General features: G+C 44.9%; 11 protein-coding genes across 11 annotated transcripts; 7 read left to right on the forward strand and 4 right to left on the reverse strand.

The window, feature by feature from the left end:
- Positions 1 to 820: 820 nt before the first annotated feature.
- On the forward strand, positions 821 to 2,690 carry AOL_s00004g496 (uncharacterized protein; the record flags this gene model as incomplete). Its single annotated transcript, XM_011119145.1, has 6 exons — positions 821 to 877; positions 954 to 1,023; positions 1,076 to 1,096; positions 1,173 to 1,208; positions 1,276 to 2,140; positions 2,210 to 2,690. 6 exons carry the CDS (start codon positions 821 to 823, stop codon positions 2,688 to 2,690), a joined length of 1,530 nt encoding a protein of 509 aa, XP_011117447.1.
- Positions 2,691 to 3,004: 314 nt separating this feature from the next.
- On the reverse strand, positions 3,005 to 3,661 carry AOL_s00004g497 (uncharacterized protein; the record flags this gene model as incomplete). The annotated part of the gene is made up of 7 exons (XM_011119146.1): positions 3,005 to 3,138; positions 3,193 to 3,210; positions 3,264 to 3,324; positions 3,369 to 3,399; positions 3,465 to 3,507; positions 3,579 to 3,598; positions 3,651 to 3,661. The coding sequence occupies 7 exons, from the start codon at positions 3,659 to 3,661 to the stop codon at positions 3,005 to 3,007; spliced, it is 318 nt and encodes a 105-aa protein (XP_011117448.1).
- Positions 3,662 to 6,941: 3,280 nt separating this feature from the next.
- AOL_s00004g498 (uncharacterized protein) lies at positions 6,942 to 8,982 on the forward strand (the record flags this gene model as incomplete). The annotated part of the gene is made up of 5 exons (XM_011119147.1): positions 6,942 to 6,951; positions 7,012 to 7,028; positions 7,171 to 8,208; positions 8,268 to 8,419; positions 8,481 to 8,982. The coding sequence occupies 5 exons, from the start codon at positions 6,942 to 6,944 to the stop codon at positions 8,980 to 8,982; spliced, it is 1,719 nt and encodes a 572-aa protein (XP_011117449.1).
- A 924-nt stretch (positions 8,983 to 9,906) lies between these two features.
- On the forward strand, positions 9,907 to 10,950 carry AOL_s00004g499 (uncharacterized protein; the record flags this gene model as incomplete). Its single annotated transcript, XM_011119148.1, has 2 exons — positions 9,907 to 10,722; positions 10,792 to 10,950. 2 exons carry the CDS (start codon positions 9,907 to 9,909, stop codon positions 10,948 to 10,950), a joined length of 975 nt encoding a protein of 324 aa, XP_011117450.1.
- Positions 10,951 to 12,174: 1,224 nt separating this feature from the next.
- Positions 12,175 to 13,788, forward strand: AOL_s00004g500 (uncharacterized protein; the record flags this gene model as incomplete). The annotated part of the gene is made up of 1 exon (XM_011119149.1): positions 12,175 to 13,788. One exon carries the CDS (start codon positions 12,175 to 12,177, stop codon positions 13,786 to 13,788), a length of 1,614 nt encoding a protein of 537 aa, XP_011117451.1.
- Positions 13,789 to 14,105: 317 nt separating this feature from the next.
- On the reverse strand, positions 14,106 to 14,860 carry AOL_s00004g501 (uncharacterized protein; the record flags this gene model as incomplete). Its single annotated transcript, XM_011119150.1, has 2 exons — positions 14,106 to 14,535; positions 14,610 to 14,860. The coding sequence occupies 2 exons, from the start codon at positions 14,858 to 14,860 to the stop codon at positions 14,106 to 14,108; spliced, it is 681 nt and encodes a 226-aa protein (XP_011117452.1).
- A 729-nt stretch (positions 14,861 to 15,589) lies between these two features.
- Positions 15,590 to 16,966, forward strand: AOL_s00004g502 (uncharacterized protein; the record flags this gene model as incomplete). Its single annotated transcript, XM_011119151.1, has 2 exons — positions 15,590 to 16,223; positions 16,503 to 16,966. 2 exons carry the CDS (start codon positions 15,590 to 15,592, stop codon positions 16,964 to 16,966), a joined length of 1,098 nt encoding a protein of 365 aa, XP_011117453.1.
- Positions 16,967 to 17,781: 815 nt separating this feature from the next.
- AOL_s00004g503 (uncharacterized protein) lies at positions 17,782 to 18,132 on the reverse strand (the record flags this gene model as incomplete). Its single annotated transcript, XM_011119152.1, has 2 exons — positions 17,782 to 18,029; positions 18,102 to 18,132. 2 exons carry the CDS (start codon positions 18,130 to 18,132, stop codon positions 17,782 to 17,784), a joined length of 279 nt encoding a protein of 92 aa, XP_011117454.1.
- An 889-nt stretch (positions 18,133 to 19,021) lies between these two features.
- On the forward strand, positions 19,022 to 21,324 carry AOL_s00004g504 (uncharacterized protein; the record flags this gene model as incomplete). Its single annotated transcript, XM_011119153.1, has 5 exons — positions 19,022 to 19,186; positions 19,307 to 19,492; positions 19,583 to 19,738; positions 19,828 to 21,105; positions 21,190 to 21,324. 5 exons carry the CDS (start codon positions 19,022 to 19,024, stop codon positions 21,322 to 21,324), a joined length of 1,920 nt encoding a protein of 639 aa, XP_011117455.1.
- A 381-nt stretch (positions 21,325 to 21,705) lies between these two features.
- On the reverse strand, positions 21,706 to 22,254 carry AOL_s00004g505 (uncharacterized protein; the record flags this gene model as incomplete). Its single annotated transcript, XM_011119154.1, has 2 exons — positions 21,706 to 22,154; positions 22,236 to 22,254. The coding sequence occupies 2 exons, from the start codon at positions 22,252 to 22,254 to the stop codon at positions 21,706 to 21,708; spliced, it is 468 nt and encodes a 155-aa protein (XP_011117456.1).
- A 646-nt stretch (positions 22,255 to 22,900) lies between these two features.
- Positions 22,901 to 25,863, forward strand: AOL_s00004g506 (uncharacterized protein; the record flags this gene model as incomplete). The annotated part of the gene is made up of 2 exons (XM_011119155.1): positions 22,901 to 24,196; positions 24,298 to 25,863. 2 exons carry the CDS (start codon positions 22,901 to 22,903, stop codon positions 25,861 to 25,863), a joined length of 2,862 nt encoding a protein of 953 aa, XP_011117457.1.
- Positions 25,864 to 26,269: the final 406 nt, after the last annotated feature.

The raw sequence follows: 26,269 nt of genomic DNA on the forward strand, positions 1-26,269 counted from the left end.
ATATTTGAGGATTACAAACCGAAACATGATCATGATAAAAGGACGGTATGACGAAGTACCCCACCTGTCTTACGTCTCATCAGCTCCCCGGGGTTGAGGCCTGCAATTCGGAGCCGGTGACTGCATGCATGATGAGCTCAAAAGCATCGCATCTAGCATGTATTATACTGCAGCTCTGGACACAGTAACCAGATACAGATCAAACCTCGATCAGGAAATTTCCTTACGGGTTACATCCGATCGATCCAATCGATGTGTGCACTATATTAGCGCTGCCGCGTGGGTTTTACACAGCCCATGGTAATTTAAACACTTTTATTTTTTTTTTATTGTCGAATCGACTCATATCTAGGGGTTTAATTTTACATCGTGAATTGTGGTGAATGCAAAATGTTTCAATTGTAAGAGGGGTTTTTTTGAACAGCGTGGTTAGATGTTCATGTTGTTTGTAAGCTGGATACCTTACTAACAGCTGTTAACAGCAATTGCATTCCGATCAAGATAGTATAGTACTTACGGCTGGTATCAGAAGGGAAGTTCGAATTAAAAAAGACATTGCTATAAATTCTCAAGAAATGGACGCTCGTATGTGATAGTTTTCCCATGCAGCAGTCCTGCACATCTCTGCACCAAACTTGCAAAAATTCCCCGCTGGACGCGAGGTAATTATTTAACTAGGACTATTATTGGACAACGCACATTTTACAACATCGTTTGCACCTTTCCCCCGTTTTTCTCTTTGGAATTCTAGAGAGTACTTCTCTCGTAAGATCAAGCGGTATCGATATTTCCAGGGTTCTACCAACGTTTATAATTCATAATGCGTACTCCTGGTAGTATTGTTGTGGTTTCTGGTGGGAGTGCTGCGAATAGTTTGGTAAGTTTTTATTCCCTTATCAATTGATAGTTTGATTGATAGCGGATTGTGGATTCTGACGTTTGATATGTGAAAGGTGGACGTCTTCAAGAGTGTGAGCGCGGGGAGCCCTATCTCGTATATTATTGGTATATCAGATAATGGAGGTAGGTATCAGTGATGGCTTTGTGATGATATTGTAACTAATAGGATGAATAGGTTCTACCTCGGAGCTTATCAGTTAGTATTCTCTGCAGATGAAACTCAGAAGCTTTTGGACGGACTATGCTTATCGGTTTGCATTGATGTATCGTAGGGGTATTTGGTGGTCCAGGAATTGGCGATATCCGGAGTACGAACGGCTTTCATATGCAAATCACACCCTGGTTCTATGTACATTCTCGACTAACAAGTTCTAGGTCGTCTCGTCCGTCTCGTGCCCGACGATACCGAAGACGAAGAACGGCTTCGTATCAAAGGTCTTCTAAACTACCGTCTACCTCCCTCTGCTGAAGCTGCCCGTCACGAATGGAATCTCATCGTCGAAGGCACCCACCAAAACTGGGATGGTATACCTTCCGAAAAGAAGGAACTCCTTCGTAGTTTCTTTATCCTCGTCGCCGGTGAAATCACAAAACGTACCCGTCCAACCAGTACATTCAATTTCCAACTAGCTTCCCTCGGAAATCTCTTCATAACGGGATGTCGTCTATTCTTTGGATCTCTTGAATCTGCTATCTTCTTGTTTCGTTCCATATGTGGTGTTCCCGAATATACTCACGTCATACCCGCGTTAAACAGTAATTTTAGCCATCACATTGCCGCCGGTTTGGCAGATGACACTGTCATTGCCGGTCAAAACCAGATATCTCATCCTTCGGAAGAACCAGCGTCTAGTAACCATCCCGTTCAAATGACAGGGAACCAAGCGTTGCTGGAGGTAACAGCTCAACTCAAGAACTCGAGTATAATCCCTCGTTCCCCATCCGGTCCCACATTTGGTTCGACCACTCCTTTAAACCCCGGTTACTCCACTCCCGTAACGTACCTCCACGATCACGATGAAGTTGAAGATGCAAATTTACCGGGTTCCTTACCAGCCTTGAGGAGAGGGAATATAGTGTTTACGAAAGAGGAGGAAGCAGAGTTACCGGCTAGGATTCAGAGGGTTTGGTATATCAATCCATATGGACAGGAAATTAGGCCACCAGCGAATTCAAAGAGTCTAGCGGCTATTAGAAACGCCGAGACTTTGGTTTATAGTATTGGGAGTTTGTACACGAGGTATAGTTCCATAATTACCTCCAGCTTTTATTATTTTGGTGGTATATGAATGCTGATATTCGAGGGTAGTATTATACCCTGCCTTATCCTTCGCGGGATGGGTGACGCAATTGCTACATCATGCAAACACAAAGTCTTAATTCTGAATGGTTCATTCGATCGTGAAATCGGACCAGGGACTACGTTCACCGCTCTCGACTTTATAAAAGCCATCGTGAGTGCTTGCACCGAATCCCGGGGTATCATAGCCGGTGAACCTGGATTCGAGCAATTGACAGCCGAAGCTGAATATAAAAAATATGTCACTCATGTATTGTACCTTGAGGGAGACGATGTTCCCAAGGTAGACACCGCCAAGTTTAAGAGTCTAGGGATCGAATGCTGGAGAATTGCAGGGAAGAAAAATGAGAAGGGGAGAGGATGTTTGTTCGAGATGGCGGGGTTGGGTCAGGCACTAGATATGATTAGAGGCAGGAAACGGTCGCCAAAGCAGAGGAGGTCGACGGTTGATTCGACAAGAATGCAGTTTCTACCTGTCCTTGAAGCCTAGGGCATATGAAAGTTTTACAGTTGTTTAGGAGGAATTGGTACGGGGTCTGGAGTTTTTTGTTTCCCAGTTAATTATATATTTTTGAGAGTTTCGTATTCCTTTCAGGTTTTTTTATTTTAATTTAGTAGTCAAAACGGTTGCATCGCAGGCTCGAGTACGCCATGGTTTAATAATCTTCCCGTTTAAAAACGCCTAAGAATCTTTGTCAGGAGGGGATCACAAAATCACAAGACTAAGACTCATTCTATAATTATATATAAGTATAATATGCTTACCTACTCAGTCCAACCCCCGTTCATCGACGTTTCCAGTGTTCACCTCGGGAATTTGGATCGAATTCGAGGGACATCTCCTTCAGTTGGTGCACGATGTAAGAGGTCTGCAAGATTGAGATCCTTCCACAACGGCTCCCGTTCCTTCTGTTGAGCTCTGGCGATACCAAATGCAGCTGTTACGTCTTAGTATAGTCATTCTCCTCAAATACGGGAGGATATAAGCATACCATGTTGGTCGGGAATTACTAGAAACATGTTACTAATGTATTTTCTTAGGAGGTAAGGAGTGATAACTTACCGTCATCTTCATCCTCTGGATTAATGGGCTGGTGCTCTGGTGGAACGTATACCTCTACTCGCTATCAGGTATGGTCCAATTAGTGGGATATGTGATGTTATTTACCATCATTAGGAAGTTTGTCCCGACAGTAGTCCTATACCCATGTCCTTTAGTATCAATCCTACAAAAGCAAGCATCTAGCAAACAGGAAAGTCGTACTTCGTACTGCTCAACGATACGAGGGAGGCGGAAGTGGACGTATCTAGCAATATCAGTCAGTGTAACCCTAATGTTACAACTGCTATATTTGGAGTTGTGGACGATCTAACGTACGTGCGGTTGGAATCGCGAGACTGTGAGGTGTATTGTTAGCTGTATGGATACTAGACCATTTCGATAGGTTACAAACCCACCATCTTGAATATGATGATATCTCTATTGGTGAAGTTCAAGATCTGAGGTTGAATGATCAAGGTTGCAAGCTACTAAACCCAGGTAACGACTAAGCATGCATGGCATATGGACAAACAAACATGCAAAGGCACCAGGATCGCGAAACCAAGACATCAAGCGACATCATGTGATCAGCCAGATCTTATCTTATCTTGATCAAGATGTGTTGTTCCAGCCAGCTTAGGGCTCCGTTTAAGTCTTGGCACCCACAAACCAGAAAATTCATTTTGGCTTTTCGTCCTCCCAAATTCGATATCCTCATCTTCAAGCACCAATCGACGGAACCCAAGCCATCCCCAACCCGACCATCCCCTAATCTCCGACAAATCCTCAACTGTACGTTCATCCGATACTATAAACCCCTCCTTCCATCTTTCGACTTTTTTCTATCGACAGCTCTTTTTCTAATTGCTAGGGATTCTGTGATCACTGATTTAGACGACTTGTTTCTAATAGACCTTTTCGACTTTTTCGAAATAAACCTCACACCGCAAACATGGCTCACGATCAAGTTTGGTACTCCCGCCCAAGGACCTACGGAAAGGGCAGCAGATCCTGGTATGTCGACACTTCTGTGTTTTTTTTTGAATTTGGGAGGCTGGGAAGTCGGGAATTAGATGAACGGGGATACTATAAAGAGAATGGAAGGGATATGTGAATATCAAAGTTAAAAAGGAAGAAACAAAGGAAAGGGGGGGGGGTTGCTATAATATGGAGTTGAGATGCTGACTATCTCGTCTTCATGAATACAGCCGCGTCTGCGCCCATCAAGCCGGTCTCATCCGCAAGTATGGCTTGAACATCTGCCGTCAGTGCTTCAGAGAACGATCCAAGGACATCGGTTTCACCAAGGTCAGCTCTCCTCCTTATATCATTGATATAGTCCCGGACACTTCAAGACAAATGAGCTAACAATCTCCACAGAACCGGTAAATTGTTTCATTTTCGGCCTTTCTTTTTGTCGATGAGGGAGAGCGGAGGAACGATGCATTTTTTTTCATTATGAGCCAATATCCATACACACGATGACGAAAACGCTTTCCGACACTTTTCTACTATATCCTTTTTTTTCTCCCTACCAAAGCTACTATACTTCCGCTCCCGTTAGCTAGGATGATGTGAACGTATCAATATACGTCTTAGCATCAAATTCTCAGCGACTCCGATAATGCCAGAATCCCTATTTGACAATCCGACGAATCTCCTCGAACCCCGAATTCTTTGGCTCCCCACCTAGATACTCACCCACCCTTTCTTTTCCTTTTTTATCATGTGTCATATACTTTTTTTTCACCTTTTGATTCGTTCGGTGTTTACTCGGATTAGTCCTCTTTTTTTTCATGGATAAGCTTATTATAATGCGAATTCAGCTTCGTTGATGAAGGAATTGCTGCCGATGATACTTTTGAGTCAAGGGAATTCGGAGCCCAACCGGGATGGTTTCTACTGGCCAGACCTCGGGACTAAAATCCCGCGTAGATATGTAGGCTGAAGTGCTACCTCTAGGTGCGAGAACTGAGGAGATGCTAAAAGATCACGCAATATGACACTGTAATTGGAATTGAAAGAAGAAAACTGTATCCCGGCTTTCTAAATAGTCTCTTTCTAAATTGAATTGAGTATTATGTGAAAGAAAGCATAGCGAACACGCTCAATAATACAATTGTACAACAGGCCAGTAATATGGTACCTATAGGCACCTAGCTAAGTCAGTAATTATGTACTGATCTCCTTACCAAACTAGGTGTATTGCATAATTGAGTCCTATTTTGCCAGTCCATCTTTAAGATGACGGGCTATCGCTCCTAAGATCTATTCTGGTCGTAGTATAGTATACCCCGTTGTAGCAAATCACAAAACTTAATCTTCCCTTGATTGTATACACAAAAAAGCCATTGGCCGTGTGCGCAGACACTACCAGATTCAACCAATAATCATCTAGATATCTACCTGTTCCGTAATATACTTCTCAACAACTCCAAAACTAGATAAGACGAGTCCTGAAGGTAGCAAAAACCCTTCTTCCATGACCGTCCTGATCCCGTTCTCCAAGAGCTTCATCAGTAATTTAGTATAGGCGACATACTCTCCGCTTTCCCAGATACATCAACATGAACTGTTTCGTCTATCCATTTGATTACCTCGCCTGATATAGTACGCCTGTATTTTCGTTCGTGATTGTATAGGCAACTATCGGGCACTGTTTTCGTGATATTACCCATGCATGCTGTTTTAGTTGTCCCAACGGAGTATATACCACTACAGTACAAGATGCGGAATACCGTAACTTACGAAGCAACTTTACCGTAAACTACGAGAATCAGGCATAGTAAGTTACGAGATTTCGCCCCCAGCGCACTGGTGGGACAGCTTTGGATCCTCGCGCTGATATGTATATACCTAGTTATAGGAGTGTACAGCCTAACAAGTACCTACTTACCACAGCTCCTAACTTGGGCCTATGGGACGCTAAAGTGGCCTCGAGACTACGCCGAATTTTTGCCCTGCCTGCATTCGTTCTTTCCCTGATGCCGTAGAATCTTAGTCACAAATAGTCCCAAGCGGTTGTGTTCAGGATGTCTTCCTAGAGTGGCTCCTATCCTTGTAAAACTTCTAGCTTCTAGAATAGAGTTAGTTGTTGGATAATCGATAGATATATAAAAGAAATTGTATGCATAGAGTAGTCGAGATACTGAGGTGATACGCGAGTGTCAACCTCAAGACGGCCTGGATTCGCGATCGGGGCTAATACAAGTGTCACAAGGCCTTGAATCGATAAAATATTAGTATGTATATCTGTAGCTCCAGATTGATTATGATGGTCACTGGGGCCTGTGATCCACTGAGAACGATTGGCCAGTTTATGGGTGCCTTGTACTTTCTCACACTGTGCGTTGATTCCTTTCTCTGATGTTGGATTTCTCTTTCAAGGACCAGACGAGTTATGCTGACTCAGCCGCCTGTGATACAGTCAAGATGCTTGGTGAATTACCTTTTCTGATGAAAACTACCGAGTTAGGGATACTCAATTATTTTAATAACTGGTCAAGGCAAATGTGAAAATGATGGTAGTGTAGCATGCTTTGCCCAGAATAATGGCTTGGAGCTAAGCCAGCACCCTGTTCTGTTCTGTTCTGGTGTTCGGTCGCGAAATCCTGCAAACACAACCATCTTTAAATTGAAACCACAGAACATCGGCAGATATCATAATCCTCAAGAAATCTATAAAACTCGGTCGCAGTCATGGGAAAAGGTAAACATCGCCTTACCAACTAATTATCTACTATAACAACACTAACTATATATCTCTTAGGAACCGATAAACTCTACGTAAGTCCTACGTTGCCTCATCGCATAAAACCATCATCGAAAGAGTTCAAGAAAAGCGCACGAGCCTGACTAAATCCTGCCCTTATCGGTGGACTCTTCCGTTCACCGTACCGCCAAAATAGGGTTTCTTTAATCAATACAGATCACACAATCAGAATGGTCCAGCACCGACTCCCACGGTGCCTCTCGGGGCGCCCGAACCGGTAAAAGCGACGACGCGACCTTTCGTCGTCTACCATTCAACTACTGCGCCCTCTCCTTACAACCCTACGAACACCCTGTCTGCACGGCCACTGGAGTAGTATTCGACCTTATAAATATCCTCCCATGGCTGAAAAAGCATGGTACAAACCCTGTGGACGGATCGAAGCTCGAATCGAAAGATTTGATAAAAATGCACATGTCCAAAAACACGGATGATGAATATTGGGATCCTATCGCCTCCAAAATATTTACGAACAACACGCATATAGTGGTTATCAAGACCAGTGGGAATGTATACGCCTACGAGACCGTGGAGAAATTTAATATCAAAGCGAAGTTTTGGAGGGATCTTCAGACGGATGAGGAGTTTACGAGGAAGGATGTGATTACTATTCAAGATCCTCAGAATTTGGCGGGGAGGGATATGTCAAATTTTAAATACTTGAAGGATGGGACATCGACTCTGACGGACGAGCAGGAGGCTGAGAGGGCGAATCCGTTGAATGATATCAATCTGGGGAATATTGGGTCTAGTGCTAAAGTCCTCGCTGCGAAAGCTGCGGTTGCGAAGGCTAGGGAGGCTAGAGCGGTACAACAAGCGCAAGGACAGTCGAAGGCAGGTTCAAGTGGAACATCGGGTTCGAAGGGGAAAGCAGTGGCGTCTATGCCAGCCAAACCAGCGATGCCGTATAATGCAGCGAAACACACAACCGGGAAAGCGGCGGCGTCGTTTACGTCCACTGGTGTTAGCGTGCACACTGCAGCTGATCGCGCATTGTTGACTGAAGAGGAGTTTATGCTTAAACCCAAGGTTGTCAAAATCAAGGGTTACGCTAGGGTCTCAACAAATCTGGGGAATTTGAATGTTGAGCTGCATACAGAATGGGCGCCTAAAGCGGTCTACAACTTTATCAAATTGGCGGAGAAGGGGTATTACAATGATACGGTATTTCACAGGAACATTCGGAACTTTATGGTTAGTATTTCTACGCGATTGTTGCAGCAGGATTATAATAACTAAATTAAATGGAATAGATTCAAGGCGGTGATCCAACGGGCACAGGACGGGGTGGAACGAGTTACTGGGGAAAGAATTTTGATGATGAAGTTCAAGGCCCTCATACGCATGATGCACGGGGAGTGCTGTCAATGGCAAATAAGGGCAAGAACACGAATGGGTCGCAGTTGTAAGTATATTATTTTCATATTGATCCAAACTGTTAGTGTAATTGCTAACCAGTGTTATAGTTATATATTGTATCGCCCACAGGCACATCTTGACAGAAAACACACTGTTTTTGGGAAGGTTGTGGGTGGCCTGGATGTTCTTGATCGGATGGAGACTACCCCCGTAGATTCGAGTGATAGACCAACGAAGGAGATTAAAATTGAGGAAATTGTGGTGTTTGTTAATCCGTTTGAAGAATTTCAAAGGGAGAGAATACAGAAGGAGGAAGACGAAAAGACAGCGGAAGAGGTCAAGAGGGCAGGTGGAACCGAAGATGACAAGACCACTTGGACTGGGAAGAGGCTACGAACCGCGGGAGACGGACAGAGCGGGAAGAGTGGGACTGGTGGCTTGGGAGTGGGGAAGTATCTGGCTGCAGCGAAGGCCAGTGCTTCGAAGGCCGCAGTTGAAGAAGATGAGATAGTTGAAGTGATTGAAGATGACGATACGAGTTATTACCAAGAACCTATTCGGAAGAAAGTGAAGGGAAGTGGTGGTTTTGGCAACTTCGATAACTGGTGATACAAGCGCTATACTTTTTACTCTTACTTACAATTTTGTATGCACAAGGTTAGCGCTGCAAGTACCGATACGGAATTTGTTTACTACATAGTACATGCATATGCGGTGTATGTATGTAATGTATATGTATGATACTAGATGAGACCTAGTTTATGTTTATGTCGTAGTCTCGAGACTAAAAGAAGTTGCCTATAGGCGTTAGACCATGTAGAAGTCGGGTTAGTGGCGAGCGAATGCAACTTGACAGCGACAGGACTTTCTATAATTAGACAAAGTGGGTTTGCCATGGTGACGCCCTTGCACTCGATGTTCCTGCGCTGGTGTTTTGCTTGGCGACCTCCTTTTCTGTTTCCTCACCAAATTTCCTGCTTTTTTCTCCGTCGGCGTTGCTTGGCCAATTCCTGTCAACCTCCATCGCTGGTCGCCATTCCACCGCCGTTGCCATCCCACCGGTTCCAACCTCCCACCTATCGACCGACTGACCGGCCTCCCACTAAGTATCCATAGATACTTACCCTCCACCGCCATCGCTATTTACATATCCTTTCCTCTCTCTCTCTTTGACTGTCATCTCCGACTCCTTGCTTGCTTCACACACACACCACCGCTGAGGGGAAAACACAAACGCAATAGGCTGAAAATCCTCGTAAGGGAATAAAGGGGGACGGACACCACTCAATCGAAAATACCTTCTCACGACGAACAACCTCAAAACCTAATCCTAGACCACAATCCTTAACACGAACAACAACTGACGTTAATATATACTTCCAACCATCATCGTCATCATCACCACCAAACTAACTTTCATCACCATACGAAGTAAAAGAGCCTCTTTTTTTCTTCTTTCTTCTCTCTCTAGAGATTTCTTTAAATCCGTGAAGTTCTCTAGCTTCACGAGATCTTCTTGTCTTTAATTTCACAATGGGGTTCGGGGACTTCGACCAGATATGTTCCAAGGTCAGCCTGCCGTTGTGCTCGCTGATCGGACCTTACGGCCAAAAGAGCACAATCGCAACCATCGGTATCGAAGCAGAATGTTACTCCAGAAGTATCGAACTCGCCAATACAATCATTTTCCAAGGAGCTTCCGATTTCATTCACATCGTCTCGTTGATCATGACAGCCATCATGTTGATTCACGTTAGATCAAAGTTCACAGCCGTCGGCAGGAAAGAAATTACAACGTTCTTCTACCTCTTCATGGGTCTTACTGCTGTTTCGTTATGTCTTGACGCCGGAGTTATCCCCGTCGGTTCCCAGGTCTACCTCTACTTTGTCGCTGTACAGTCTGGAATGATTTCTGCTCTCTGCTGGTGTTTAATGATCAACGGTTTCGTCGGCTTTCAACTCTACGAAGACGGGACAAGGTTATCGATCTGGCTACTCAGACTTTCGTCTGTTCTTATGTTCCTGATTACTGGCGCTGTGGCTTTGGCGACTTTCAAGGGATGGGCGGGTCTAGGACCGACAAAGACGATAGGACTCTTCGTCGTGTTGTACATTTTGAACGCCGTCTTTTTGGTCATCTACATCGCCTCGCAGATTTTGCTGGTTTTGAATACCCTCCAGGATCGTTGGCCTTTGGGTGATATCCTTTTCGGAATCCTCTTCTTCGTTGTCGGACAAGTCTTGCTCTATGCTCTCAGTGATAAGATCTGCAATTCTGTGAATCATTATCTTGACGGTGTTTTCTTTGCTACTATTTGCAACTTGTTGGGTGTTATGATGGTGTACAAGGTATGTTGATTCTCGAATCCTTGATATCATATTGACTGAGGTTCTTTTTTACTGACATATCTAAAATAGTATTGGGATTCTATCACCAAGGAAGACTTGGAATTCTCGGTCGCCAGTCAAAACTTCGAAGTCAAGGAGCCTCTCATGGACGAAGCCAAGTTCCACAGCACCTACGAACCTGAATTCCACCCACCAGGAACAAGATCAAGCGCTTATCAGTACTATTAAACGGTTGTTGTTCCGAGTTTACTCGTCCTTCTTCCCCCTTCCGTTAACGCCAAACATATAATGACATAATGATACGACCACACCGAGTACTTTTTTTTTGAAACCGTAAGAGACGGGGGGGAACTTGGGTAGAGAAGGACGGAGTAAAAAGTTGTACAAAAATAATTTCTTTCTTTGGCTACTCCCTTTTTTTTATTTTAGTGTGCGAGGTTTCGGAATTGGATACTTGCGGCATGCATCTACATATGAAGCACACACATTGGCTTACAGCATCATTGTCACCAAAACCACCATGCATCGGAAAAGCATCAGCATGAGCAGGCATTCGCTTATATCCTTTCTTTGCGGGGAACTTTCGGCACCTATCTCTTTTTTTTCTTTCTTACAAAAAACAGCTTCTTTCTTAGTAAAGGGGGGTCCTGTAGGGTTAATCTCTGTTGTTTTTTTTCTTTCTTTCCCTCTATTCCTTTTTCATTGGCTGGCATGGAGTTATTGTGTCTACAGATCGCATTGATGGTTATTCTCTCGCATTTCAACCTTTTACCTTTCTTCTTTCCTTTTATTCTTATTTTCTTATAAGCTCACATAGCTAGTGTGTTTCCTTCTAATACCTCGGATTTTTACTATTCATTTTTCGCAATTCTAGCCCCTTCTTCTTCTTCTTCTTCTTCTTCTTCTTCCTTATTTCTTCTCTCTGAGGACATGTAGATAGCCATAACTCGTAGAATAGGGTAATTTCATATGACCATACTTTTTAAAGTTATTTAAATATTTTCCGGATAAGATTAAGATTAAGAATTGAAGATTACGTGCCTCGATACATACCTAAGTCTCTCCACTTGAGGAACTAGGTGGGTATGCACAGAGGTACGCGGGGGGGCGGCTCGACTATTAGGAATGTTGGGATCAATACAAACTGGGCCACACATTTGCATTTTCCAGCCGTGCTGAAGTTTGAGGTAAAACAATGGTTTCGTAATGAATTTTCATGTTGGCCTTTATCGACATTCCAGATAAAACTACAGATAAACAGTATAACAAAAGAATGGAACTTCAGGGGGTGATGACAAGGAAGCTTAGCTCGGGTGGTTGTGACATAGGCTGGTGTGGCACACCAAAGCTTGGGTCATGAATACGCGAAAACACCCATCATCGCCTTTGCATTTCGACCAACAACCTTCCCCATACAAACCCTCACAAAAAAAAACGGGGACGCAACCAACCATGCCGCCCAAACGCATGACCGCGAACCCGGTCCGTCCGGCACGTTATCGCGCTGGAAAACCTCTACCGGGCGATCGATCCGAAGACTCTGGCGACGAGGATGACGAAGAAAACGAAGATGATGATGATGCCGAGGAAGTTGAGCAGAAACAACAAGCGGCACCGGTTCATCGTCCTGCGCAGGCAGGGACTATTATATCGACAGGTCTACAAAAAGTCGACTTAAACCAAACTTTTCAAAAACATAGCGATGATGAGGAATCATCCGAAGAAGAAGAAGAAGATGATGATGATGAAAAAGAAGACGATGAAGACGCCCAAGGCGATTACTTAAAACCTTCACGACCAGCACCCTCCGGCGACTACGAATCCTCAGGCTCAGACGACTCTTCGGATGAAGACTCATCATCAGAAGACGAAACCTTCAAAAGAAGAAAACTGATCCGTCCAACATTCATCCCAAAATCGAAACGTAACCTCCCGGAACCAACAACAACAATCGCAGACTCAACATCCGCCGCTACAATCGCTCAACGGAAAGCAGAAGCTCACAATCTCGTCGAATCCGCCATTCGTCGCGAAGCAGTCGAGAACAACGCTAGATCCAAAAAATCTTTGGACGCAGACGTCACATACACCGAACCTCCAGATGATACCGATGATCTCGATCCAGCTGCCGAAAGGGCAGCATGGAAGCTCCGAGAACTACTAAGGATAAAACGTGCGAGAGATGCAATTGAAACCATGGAAAAGGAACGTGAAGAGATCGAAGCTAGAAGGGCGATGGATACCGACGAACGACTAAAATCCGACCTTGAATTCGTTGCTAAACAACGGCAGGAGGCACAAGATAAGAAAGGGAAGATGGGGTTCATGCAAAAGTTCTATCATAAAGGTGCTTTCTATCAAGATGATGAAAGTGAGGTTATGACAAGGAGTTATGCGACGGCAAAGGTGGAGGATAGAGTTGTCAATCTGGATGTATTGCCCAAGGCGCTGCAGGTTCGGAGTTTGGATCAGTTAGGAAAGAGAGGAAGGACGAAGTGGACACATTTGGCAGCTGAGGATACAACCAGCCTAGGAAGGGAAGAAGGTTATGGATTTGCCGGGCAGGCAATGAGGAAACCGAAGAAGTTCGAAGATTTGAAGGGAGTGAGCGATGAGAGGTTCATGTCGGATAGAGAAAGGGAGAAGAGGGGGGCAGCAGAACGAGGGAATACGGATACGAGAAATTCAGGAGGTAGGGATGCGAGAAGAGATGACAGGAGGGATGATAGAAGAGATGACCGAAGAGATGACCGAAGAGGCGATAGACGGGACGATAGAAAAGATGGAGATAGCTATCGTCCAGGTCACGATAGGAGTCGGAGGGATGACGATTATAGGCGGAGAGATCGGTCGAGGAGTCCTCGAAGAGGCCGCCATGATGATAGAAAGGACCGAGACTACGACTCCAGACGGGATGGTAGGAGATCAGATCACGATAGAGAAGACCGTCGCGATGGTGACAAAGGAGGGTCCACATATAAATCCCGTTGGGATGACAGAACGGACCGAAAACGTGGCGGCGATGATGACCACCTTGATGAGAAACGACGGAAGATTGATACTTAACTTTTGGTTAGTGTTCCGTGAGGGGACTTCTTTTCGCGTATGATACCATGAAGACTGTACAGTACTATGTAAAGTACCGAGCTCAGAAAATGCCAGGTGATGAGACTAGCCCAAGTGCATATATAATTCCAATTGATAGATATAAAATGACGGACTGGTATCCTAAGCCGTATGAAACTCCATGTAACGCCGAAAATATGCAATCGCTAAACCCCATAGGCATAATAGGCATATCTACTCGAGTAGCCTCCAGCTGAACAAGTAGTCGACTCTCCAGGGCCGAATCCGCCTATCGATGACTTGACCATCACGGGAGACTAGCTGCCGACCCTCAATGCCTCTCGCTCCAACACCTCCGGTTCGAATTTTATCAAAAACACCGTCCTGCCGGGCCACATCTCGTTAGGTGCCGTATGAGCGGTCACCTTCGCCGGGAAACAATGTCCGTCCAACACGGCCTCGATAATCCCCGCAATAAAGGCCCCGCAGTTCAACTGACTCATCTCCTTGGGCACGCTGATGTATGTATTCACGACAGGGTCATTATCAGAAATCATGTACTCGTCTTCATTTTCTCGGACTTTCTCGAGAGTGTCGGCTTGCTTTTGGAAGATGGCACGGTAGAGTTGATGGGATATGAACTGGAGGATCCCAAGGATTCTGGTTTCGCGTTTCGCAGTGCGGCCCTCACGCCAGAGAAGGAGTTCGAGAAAACGTTGGCCAACAGCGTAGCCATGGAGATTGAGTCTGCGAAAGTTATTGTGGCAGAGATCAGTTTCAAGTACTGCATGTTAGAAAGCAAATGTTGGAGGGGTCTTGACTTTTTCTCGAGATCCTGAACACCGTAGACTTTTTTCTGGGCGTACTGGACCATTTCGCCGAAGAGGAAGGCGAAGGCCGATTTCGAAAGCTCCGAGGTCTTGGTGCGGTTTAAATGTCGGTCATAGATTGACTTCCGCGTGAGGGAGTAGCGGAGGTTGGTCGATGCGGTCAAGTTGGCATATTTGGGAGTGGGAGAGGTGGCAGTGGATGCCACTGAGGCTGTGCGGAACGGGGATGGATCTCTGTTCATCGCAAAATTTCAATTAAGCCCAAGCTGGCCGTCTATGCTAGATAACGGGTATTGCGAGACTGTGGGGGTTCCTGGGAGTTCCCTGGACGGTTTTTTCAACGGATGTGGGACGCGAAGGGGAGCTTTGTTTGTGGTTGGAGCTGAAGCTCTCCGACATACACGCAGGAGTAGCTCCAGTTTCGAGACTGAGTAGCACCATCGTAAATTACCCTATTTGGAAATACAACACCAACACATGCCCCTGTGGCCCAGGTAGTCTAGTTACGAGGCTGTGGCCCAGGCCGCAATGCGACAAGAGTTGGAACTGCAGAAATATATAACTAGAACGGAAGCATTAAATACTTAGGTGCCTAGTGTCTTTTATATACAGTCTCGAATTCAGGTAGTCCAGAATGATGGGTTTCAAGGGGTCCCAACTGAATTTAGAATTCTCATACTCAAATTCAGATATGGCAGCGGTTCGTGCCTTGGTTCTAGGTCTAAATCTAGTTGTTTCTATTGTATATAAGTAATTGTAAATCCCAAGTTAACTTGGTACGGCGGCAATACTTTAATGTGTCTGGATACAAGATCTCGAGACCAGTAGGGTGGCATCTTATACATCTCGTCGCCAAACTTCTCAACGGCGTATAGTATTAATAACTCTTGTTCCCATTGAACCACAGCAGTATCCCGGATTTGAATTAATATCATATCATTATATATTATTTTCAGCGGGCGTCATTCATGATGTCTCTATACAAGAAGCTCATATTTTTGACCTTCCTGATTACGACAATAATTGCAAATGCATCAGCTGCAATAGCACCTCCTGATGCTTCTTCCAATAGCACCTCGAGCCTTGATCTCAAAACCTCTACACCTCGAGCTCTCAATCCAACTTCGCTCCCGATAGCGCCCGAAAAGAATACGCCGCTTGCAGTTACACCAACTAGTAAGATTCTACAAGCAGAAACAGCAACCCTCAGCGATACTATCAGCCCCGCAAAGCGAACTGATGGTCCTATAAACCCAAATATATTTTACTCTAACTACCTTACCGCCCGCTGTCCAACACTCTCAGAACTACGTTACATGGACGATGACCCTCTCAACTACCAGCAGTTCAACCTTGTGCCCTACAGTCGGCCAAGACTATTCACGGAGGCAAATGGAGCCCCTTCATTACAAGAACATACGGGAAGACGTCGAACATTGCGCAATTACTGGCTTAGAAAATGCCGAGACTGCCATTGCGACCCAGTATCACGTCGATTGACCCGCGGACCTGGGCCTGATGCTCCCGACGACCAGCGGAATCATGGTTCGAATAGAGGTGGATGCTACATCCGAGAAACACCCGAAAAATGTGAAAACTGGTTTAGTAAGCTTACTTTCCTCAAAAGAATTTCTTCCCCATAGATCTTATGTCATTATTCTTGTATTTCTTTCTTTCTTTTTTTTTAAAAAAAAAAAATGAAAAGTGAAAAGAAAAGTCTGATCCTGGACAAATTTGAGCGTAATCCGATATCCCTCGGAATTGTCTCTAGATCTGCTTCCTGTTTTTCATGATAAATATGTTTTCTGGTTCTGACGATACAGTACATTTATTAAGAGTCCAAAGCCCGATGCTAACGTTCCGATCCTTCGACCTTCATTGAAGATTGTCGGTGTGTCATGGAACTTCGCTTAGATCAACCCCCAAGGTTTCGAGAAGTCACGGCGGAAGATTATCAAGATGCATTGGATAATATCCCCGATGACGTTAAAAAGCTGGACCCCGAATACGTCTGGAGGCCATCTCCGGGCTGGGAAATGACGTGGAATAAAAATAGCGGTGGTGGCCGTTCGAGGGGTGGGCAGGCATCCCACAGGGAACTCGCTCCAGATACAAAAGAACCGTACTACCTCGAAGGACCGAATGATGACGACACGGGGATGTACGGTTTTCCAGGGAGGTATTACCCGGGCGGTGGATTTACGTCTCCCTTCGGAAAGTCTTTGCCTGCTAAACGGGATAATCTAAAGAAAAGAGATGAGAACAAAGGAGATGAGGACAAAAAAAGAAGGGGACAAAAAAGACCGATGAGGGGAGATTCTAAGGAAGCAGCCGATATTGAAACTTGATGTCGGGGGTATAGTTACAACCACCCCTTCTCATATATATCATTCTCCCGAACAAAGGTTAAGCGTACTATACTAGCTTCTATATCCTAGAAGTTGCCGCTTACCCGGGTCCCCACTCGAAATGCTTTTATTTCCGCTGGTGTTCATACACTATAATATTAATTCCTGTCTTCACTGATTGGTCTAGTCTGGCTTCCACGATATGGTGTATTGGTCTGGTAATTGCTTATATAGTTTTTGGTGTATACGCACATGTATCTAGAGAATTTACTTCGGCGAAACTCCTTAAGTCCTTATTCTGGCTCGCGAAGGATATTGCATTTTCCATCTCACCAGGGATCTTTTAATTCTCGACAATGCATGCACCAACGTTGCAACTTATCCTTCTATAACAGTTAATGGTCGGTATATTATTTGAAACGCCAACAAAATTACAAGATCGAAGACACCAGAAGAGGTGCTAACATTGTTATCACAATGCAATATATCTGTCCAGTACTCTGAACAACGTACAACAAGACAATAAAATATATATATGGCGCCTCCGAGTGAAACGTTAGTATCTAAGTATATATACTCGGCAGGCATAGATTGAAATATATGTACAAAACAGCGATTGCATTGGCCATCCCTTAAAAAAAAAAAAAAAGTCGCTCAGCATAAGCAAAATAAAGCTTATTCTTTGATGTAAGAGAAACATCCCTTTGGCAAGCCATAATCCTCCTGGCACGTGATGGCGGGAGGGGGCACCGGGGAATCAACAAGAACCAAATATACAGAGATCACATCCCAAGTCATGATGTGTTCCACGCTCTTCACGAATGAGAATCGCCAGTCATATGATCTCTTGCAAACGATCTCAGTTCTTCTTCCCTCCGTGCTCTCTTTTCGATTAAGACCTTTTTCCTATCCTGCAACAGTGCCATATGCTTATCCTCCACGCTATCAAGCCACAACCCGGCTCCGATACTGATGGACATGTACAATGGATAGGCGATAGCCTCGGAAGGGAGGTAGTGAGGACGTTTCTGGATACCCAGCTGCATAAACCGGGCAGCGGCGCCTAAAGCAAGAGTCCACGAGGTCAGTAGGGTGTCGGGCTATGTTGAAGGAGACTCATGAAGAGGAGACGTACCGAAGAAGGCGTAGAAGGCGATTGAGCTCATGGTTTTCTTGTTCAACTAGATAGAACTGTAGAACAGCGATTGGAGAGTATGATTGATATCTCCTTCGTAGTCTTTCCGGGAGGAAGCGCCGGGGCGTGGTCGTCGATGCAGAGTGGATTGGTTGGTTGTTTTCGGTGACGTTGAGGCAGAGTCGGAGGTTGGACGTTGATTCGCGCCAAGCCTTTTTCGGCGGATGTGTTGTGGCGGGTGCAAAAGATAAAAGATGTCTTGGCTTCAGTGCCGACAGGGCTCAGCTTACCGCACCTGCTGGTTAATATCAGAAGATGATAGCTCCTTGGGACTACGAGGAATACCCTGGTTAGCTACTTAAGTAGATAGTTTGGAGGTAGTCTCGAGACCAGGGTAAGCTTGGGAGGTTTGTTTAATATTTTACATGATGTTCTTTTGATATTCAGAGTATCATTTAGAGACAGTTAATTGTATACAGTATACAGTAGATCCGTAGCATAGCATAAGTATAGCATATAAGTAGTATTATAGCTGATAGTTCAACCTCTAACATAGTATCGTACTTTACTACGGTATTCATTATTCCTTCTACGTCCGTACTTTAACAAAACCTCAAAACCATATGCCAGTCAGTACTATGTATAATAATAGTTGTACATGTCCGATCTTCTCGATATGAGACCATTTAGATCATGTGATCCACGCGCGTGTCGCTCCAAATAGCAAATAGCAAAAAGTAGTATGAACCTGAAGAACAGGGGTTAAGTCACAGTATTCTCTTCCTTCCAGCGAAACCCTCCTGGCGACAACCAAGACTTTCCAACAGCCAAAATCGTCCCCGTTTAAAGTACTCCGACCACACCACGCACACGACCACCCATTTAAATTCCCCCATTGTCGCCGGTTTGGTGGCACAACTATGGCTGCCGGTGAAGTCCGGCCCTGGCCGGTTTTCATGCTAGCATTTGTCGGCTGTCTTTTGTGTATAGTCAATGTTATCATCTTGACTGGGGTTGATGTTAAGGGGAAGATTTCCAAAATAGTCTTGCCGAAGGAGGTCAAGAAGGCTTTCCCATATTTCGACGTATGCCTGATATACACCTTATACTTCCCATATCAATCCGTCTTTTTCTTATTGAGAAAGTCAAAGACGTTAAATAAGTTTTACGGGTGTCTAATTAAATTTATTATTTATATAATATAGCCTCCAAATCTTGTCGACGACATAGACCTTCCCGACGAACTCGACCAGCATCCAATTGTCGCCTTGACGCGCGACCAGCTCAAGAAGTTCGACCGATATAAGCGTGCCCAGCCAAAATCATTCGCTCAAGTGGTGGAGAAATACCGTCTGAAATATGGCCGACATCCACCACCAAATTTCGACGAGGTTGGTTACACATCCCAGCCCCGAAGAGGGTTGAACACCAATAAAGTCGTACTGGAATCGCTAAATTATCTTTGGGGGATAAAATAATAGTGGTACAAGTTCGCCAAGAAGCGGAAATGCGTCAACTTCGATGATTTCGACCAGATTATGGACGACTTACGGCCGTACTGGGGTATGAAACCTGCGGATATCAGAGCTATGGTCAAGGCTATGGATACAGATCAAAGCAGGGTCTCGATATTGAAAGTAAGTTCAAAAAGTCTTTTTTTTTTCCCCTGGGAAATATAAGATGGTTGGTGACTGATTGTGACCCACGAGTATGGAAATAAATATAGGTTAGAGGACAGAAAGTTGCTCAAACTAGCCGGCCAGACGCATGGCGAGCCTCAGTGTTCGAGAGAATGCTGGCTGTGGCTGCACCGCTTCTCCCAGATCTAGATATCGCCATGAACTACCTCGATGAGCCACGAGTGGTTGCACCGTGGGAGGAAGTACAGGCCAAACTAGCACAGGAAAAAAAGACTAGGGTTCAGCATCCAGAGACAGTGAACGAGTTTTCGAAAATTGATTGGGATGCTCCAATAGATATTAAGAATCTTGACCTTGGTTTCTTCGACCATAGCGGGAAGCCTTATATGGATCTTGCGTCGAAGGCGTGTCCCCCAGAATCCTATGCCCGTCGCCCGGAATTGGATATCAAACATGTCGAGAGCAAGTATAAGGACCCGGTAGGCGGGTTTATCCGCAACTTCAACCTTTCGTCCGACCTCTGCACCATCGGCCCACATCTCGCAAATCTACACGGCTTCCTCTTCAGCTCCTCCACCACAATTGCGACGCAGAAACTCGTCCCAATCTTTGGAGAATGCAAGGTCAATGTGAACAACGACATCTTATTCCCAGCAAATAAATACTACGACCTCGCTGACCCCCGCTACATCTACAACGACGAACAAGATGTTGCATGGCACGAAAAAACGCCTAAGATGGTCTGGCGTGGTGTCACCTCAGGTGGCGTTCAGAACCAGGAAATATACCACAGACTCCAACGACACCGCTTCGTCGCCCTAACAAATTCCTCAAAACTTTCGGGGACAGAGGTTACGATTATGGAGGCTGTCAGTGAGGACAATACCAGTGGAGAGTACACACCTACGTTTTTCCATCCAGCGCACTATGCGGATTCAACTATGGATGTAGGTTTCTCAGCAATTGTCTGGTGTGTCCCAGACTGCCATTTCCTCGACGACAAATTATCTGCAAAGCCTTCACTGGAGTTTAAGGAAACTTTCAAATTCAAGTATCTGGCAGATATCGATGGGCATTCTTTCAGTGGTCGTTGGTATGCGTTCTTGAAGAGTAGAAGTATGGGTATTAAGTCTACTATATTCAGAGAATGGCATGATCAAAGACTTTTCGAATGGGTACATTTTGCGCCGATGGACAATCGGTTTGACGATTTATACGCACTTATGACTTATTTTACCGGAGTAGAAAAGGGGGTTGGCGGTAAAGATGGAGCATATGTCCCAAGACACGATACCGAGGCAAAGAGGATTGCGGATCGGAGTAGGGAGTGGGCGATGCAGGTTTTGAGGACCGAGGATATCGAGGTTGGTTTTCCTCCCTTTGGTTCTTTTATCAAGATCTTCTCTCGGCCTACAGAATTGACATACTAACCTGTTCATCGTCAATAGATTTACATGTTACGTTTACTACTGGAGTACGCTAGGGTTGTGGATGATAATAGGGACAAGATTGGATACAGCGGAGACGGCAGTGAAGTTGATTCTGCCGATAATAATAGACTTGGATGGCGTTACAGGCTATGATCTGGATTATCTAATACATGAACTAACTAATCACCCAAGTTTTCTATGCATCGATATATACCTATATATATACACCTATCATTCCGCTGGGGTATTTAGCCTCGATCGAATCCAGGCGTATATACATGCAGTCGATACAATCAATTACCCAATTTTTGTAATTTTTAATCTGAATTAGCACATAGGAGTTTTACCCCAGATCACTCGATTCACTCAGGACCCATATAAATATTTAAATTTATAGATTGCTACGTAAATACGACGATACATCATAACGTAGACCCCAAATCGCAGTAGAAACGCCTTCCCAGTCCAAGCGCTAGAATAACATCCAAATCTATAATACACAGCCTCTAATCACCCCCCCTCGCCAGTAACCGCCTAAACCGACCCCGCCAAAGCCGCGAACGGATTTGTCCCAATATGTTCCGCAATCTCCCCTTCTCCCCCGACAATCTTCGAATTAACGTTGTCCCAATCACCACTTCTGTCCTTGATAACCTTGACCTTCTTCCTACTTTCCTCCTGCTTAACCTCCAATATTTCGGCAACAGCAGCAGCCTTCTCCTTCCCGACCTCCCGTCTCTTCTTCTGAGTTTTTGACTTCTGACCACGTTTTAAGTGCTTATTTGGGTTCGAAGACTTTTGAACGCCGGAGGAGAGGGTACGGTGGATTACATCCAGGACTTTTCGAGTTATTTTATCGGCTGTGGGGGTTGTGAGAGAGGTTCTGGTTGGGGAGGATGGTCGCGGGGCTGTGGTTATCGATTTATCGAGGTTTAAGGATGGAGATACGGCGCGACGGGCGGCGCGGGAATGGACCGATAGGACTGGTTGGGTTTGTAGAAGTTAGTTAGTTGTTAGATGAGGTTATGGGTACTTGAAGCTACAAAAAAGATTTGCGATTTTACCTTTTCTTGCTTTTGCCATTTTTCTTTATTAATTTGTATTATTTTGATATTGATAAAGACCTCGAGTATAGTTGGTAAGATGGGATGAAGGAGGGTATCAGATATCTCTGAGACAAGACCGTAGGCGTGGTTGAAAGAAATGGGGGGTGTATGAGGTATGTGTATGTAGATGTTGTCTAAGCTTAGCTTCGAAGTCGCAGTTTTTTTTTTTTTTTTTTTGAAAGTTGGAACCTTTCAAGTCGCACAGAAACTTTTTTATTTTATTTTTCATTTCAGCAATGACAGGGGTTAGTCTTGATGGCGCTAAGCTGGATTGGGAATATTACAACATCGACCAACACAGAATCCAACACATTTTTTTGAAAAATAAAAGCTTTGTTTTCTTTCATGGCTCGAGTTAGTTCTTGTATCGTGGGATTCGGTTGCTTTGTTAGTATGTTTCGTGGTATCGTGGTGAAGTATTATCGGATGGGATATCATGGAAGTTAACGGGTCGTTGTGCAGGTATGGATATTTAGTGTCTTGTTCTTTAGGTTCCCCTTCCGAAGTTTCTTTTGATCATAAACTAATGGTTCATACGTATCTTAGTATCCTCAATACATCTTAAGACCTTAGGACACATGCCACAACGATCGAGTATCCGGATATAAACATAAAATACCAACATGGGAGAACTACACTCTCCCAGCGACTCCTTAAAATGGAAGCGACACTACAAATACAAGAGTCTACGGAGTTTCACGGGCACAAACATCGACTGTACAGACGTGCAACCTTCCAAATCGGCACGAGGATCGTTGAGGGCAACAGACCCGCTTAAACCCCGTCAAGAGAGTATTATATCGAAGAAACAGCCTTCTCGGCCGCTGTCTGGTGTTCGTTTCTTTAATGATGTATCAGAACCAAGGGATGGGAAGGAGGAGTGGAGACGTTATAATGTGGATCAGAAGATTGTTATGAGTAATAACAGTATTTTCAAGGATTGGGATTCTGAGTTGGGTAGGAGGATTTTGGGCGCTATTCGAAAATATAAGGGTGGTTCGTTGGGTCTCCGCTCGACTGGCAGTTCGGGTGGCGGTTCAGGAGGCGATTCGGGCGGTACCTCTGGAGGTGGTCCAGGTGATACTTCAGGGGGTGGTTCAGGAGGTAGTTCCGGTGGTGGCTCAGGAGATACTCCAGGGGGTGGTTCAGGAGGTACCTCGGGAGGTGGTTCAGGCAATACTTCAGGAGGCGGTTCCGGTGGTAGTTCCGGCGGAGGCTCAGGCAGCAGCTCAATGTTTTCATGGAGAAGCTGGTCAAGTATCATCTGGAGCAACTCCGACCCCGTAAACGAAGCCATCTTCAAAAGCAAACTCACGACAACCGACTACTCAAGACTAGCAAAAAAAATCGGTGCCATCGCGCGCCCCGCCACTGTAAATCTATGTTACCTCAACGCCGGTATTCAAGCTCTAGCCGCAACTCGCTTCGTCCACTTCGTCGATCGAACGGATCAAATCACGCCCATTGCGGGCGGTGGCCACGGCTTAGTACCAATCACGGAACGCATTGCGAATGCTTTTAAAAGTGTGAATCAATGGTATAACGCCGGGTTTAGTGGGAGTCTAGCAAACCGTGTAGCTGCTGGACGAGTTCACCAGACACCGACGCCGGATACAATCGGGATGGGCATGCTTCCCTTTATGGACACAGCGAGTGGGTTCACGCCAATGTGCGATATTACGGAATTTCTGGACAGTATTATAGGATCTTTGGATGATGAGTACTTGATGGAATTACAGACGTTCCATGATTTGGGTGCTAGTGGTTGGGTAAACTATCAGAATCCGACGACGTGCACGCAAGCGACTAAAGTATCGTGCTTGATCTGTGGGTATACGTATGTCGAGGAGATTACTAGAGTATGGATAGGGGCGCTTTATAAGCCGCATGTAGATTCTAACGTTGATGGGACACATACTGTATGTGCTGCAAATCCATCCCCAGTCGAAGACTAATTTCCCAGAACCAGGAGATACAAAAGTTCGGGTTCCTGCTAACAGATTATACGCAACTTTATTAGGTTGACCTTGCACATACTCTCGACCACTTCACCAGAATTGCATTAGTAGAAAGCGAAGCATGTATTTCATGCAATCTAATCGATTTATACAAAATCAACAAAAGGGCCCAACGGCACCTAAAAGCCAGCGCCAAAGGGGAAGCCGACGCCACCAGCGACACCTCCAAAAAAATCTCTGCGGATATCATAGAAATCGATCGACGTCTGCTAGCAATAGAGCAGGGCCTACGACGAAAACTTACAAATGACCGGATACCCGTTGATGACAACGGAAGACTCCGGGGTATTAACATGCGAAGCGAAGCTATGACTCCAAGGAGCCCTAGATCCGAAACCCAAGTAATCTCACGGCTGCCGAATACCATTATTTTGGGATATAACATCGTTCATTCCGATACAATGAAGAAGAACAGAACACAGTTGAAAATCCCGCAAGTGCTAAGCTTCGCACCATGGACCGCGGACACAACAGACGGAAACCACAGTAGAGACCCGTTGAGACCATTAAGGCCGAAAGGTAGTAAATACAACGATGGTATTGAATATGAATGCAGAGCCATATCTTATCACCATGGTGAGACTACGAACAGTGGTCATTATTTCACCGACAGGTTACCTTGGATACCCAACCCTAGAGATGTTGCAGCCGGCGCAGCGCCACGGGAGCCATACGAATGGTGGTTTTGCAACGAATATATCACCGATATGTTTGCCGCTGACCAACCATTTCCTCGTCCTAGCGGTGCAAAGGAACAGGAAGTTTTAGTTGTATATGAAAGGATTATGGATCCTGCCGACAAGGCTGCTATAATTCTCCCCAGTGCTGATACGACCAGATTGTTTGATTTTAACAGAGAGTATCAGTTTTCGGAGTACAGTATTCCAGCTGGTGGACCCGTAGTGTTCAAGAATGAACAAAATATGGAAGGTAAAAGTTCACCACGTCTAGATTTGTCAAAGTGGACAAAAATCACAGGGTTTTTTGGTGGGGTTGGAACAAGATCATCAAAGAGGGTGCGGGTACATGATTATGAGAACGAGGATATCTCAATATCCTCCGCAGTGGAGATAATGGACACAAGACCTCCGAAACGTGCACGGGTAGCCAATTACGAGGTTGGAGCCAGTTGGGGCTTACGGTCAACTAGAGGAGCTGGCCACGAGTCAAATGCTGAAAGGGAAAGAAGAAAGGCAATGGAAAACCTACATGACTCAAGTTTGATCAGACATCCCGAGGTTCTAGCTGACTTCGAACAAAAGAAGAAATGGAGGATGGGGGGATCACATGGTGGAGATTTCATAATACCCCCATCGCCGGATGCCTCCACATCCTCTATCGACTCCGGTAATAATGATAGGAAGCAACAAAGAAAGAACAGCCCAGGGAAGCGGAGCAACATCCAGAAGGTACCGTCTTCAAATAGCATAACACCTATATATGTGGTTCACGAGGATGAACCTGAAGGTTGTTACAGAATGGAATATGTAGAGAAGGCGAGCTCGAGCAATCATGATCATCCCATCAGCGAGAGGGCCAAGGGTAAGAGATCAACCTATCGGTATTAGCTTCGAGTTTAGATCGAAATCCTAGATATAGAGTGATAAGTAGCTATAGAATCATTTTATCTACAAGGAGAACTCAGAGGTTCGGAGAGGAAACTAGAAGTTTCGAGTATTTGTGTAGTTCGTAAGTTCGAGATCGATGGTTACAGCAAACAGGTGACAGTTGCTTAGATACTAAGTATGTAGTTCTAATCTGAATCTCGGCCTCATGTATACTGCCTATAGCTACCAAGTAAGTGCTTGAGTAGGTACTTGTACTTACCTAGGTAGTCATTGTATTCTATATAGCATTTATACTATCCGGTTGTCGGCTCCGATCAGCTGAAAGTACATTCCAAGTTTGAATATTAATCAAAATATACGTCTAAGCTGGAATGGCCACTTAAATGTGTATGAAGAGTGTATACTC

This window comes from Orbilia oligospora, assembly GCF_000225545.1.
Source record: "Orbilia oligospora ATCC 24927 unplaced genomic scaffold scaffold00004, whole genome shotgun sequence".
Taxonomy (NCBI): Eukaryota; Fungi; Ascomycota; class Orbiliomycetes; order Orbiliales; family Orbiliaceae; genus Orbilia; species Orbilia oligospora.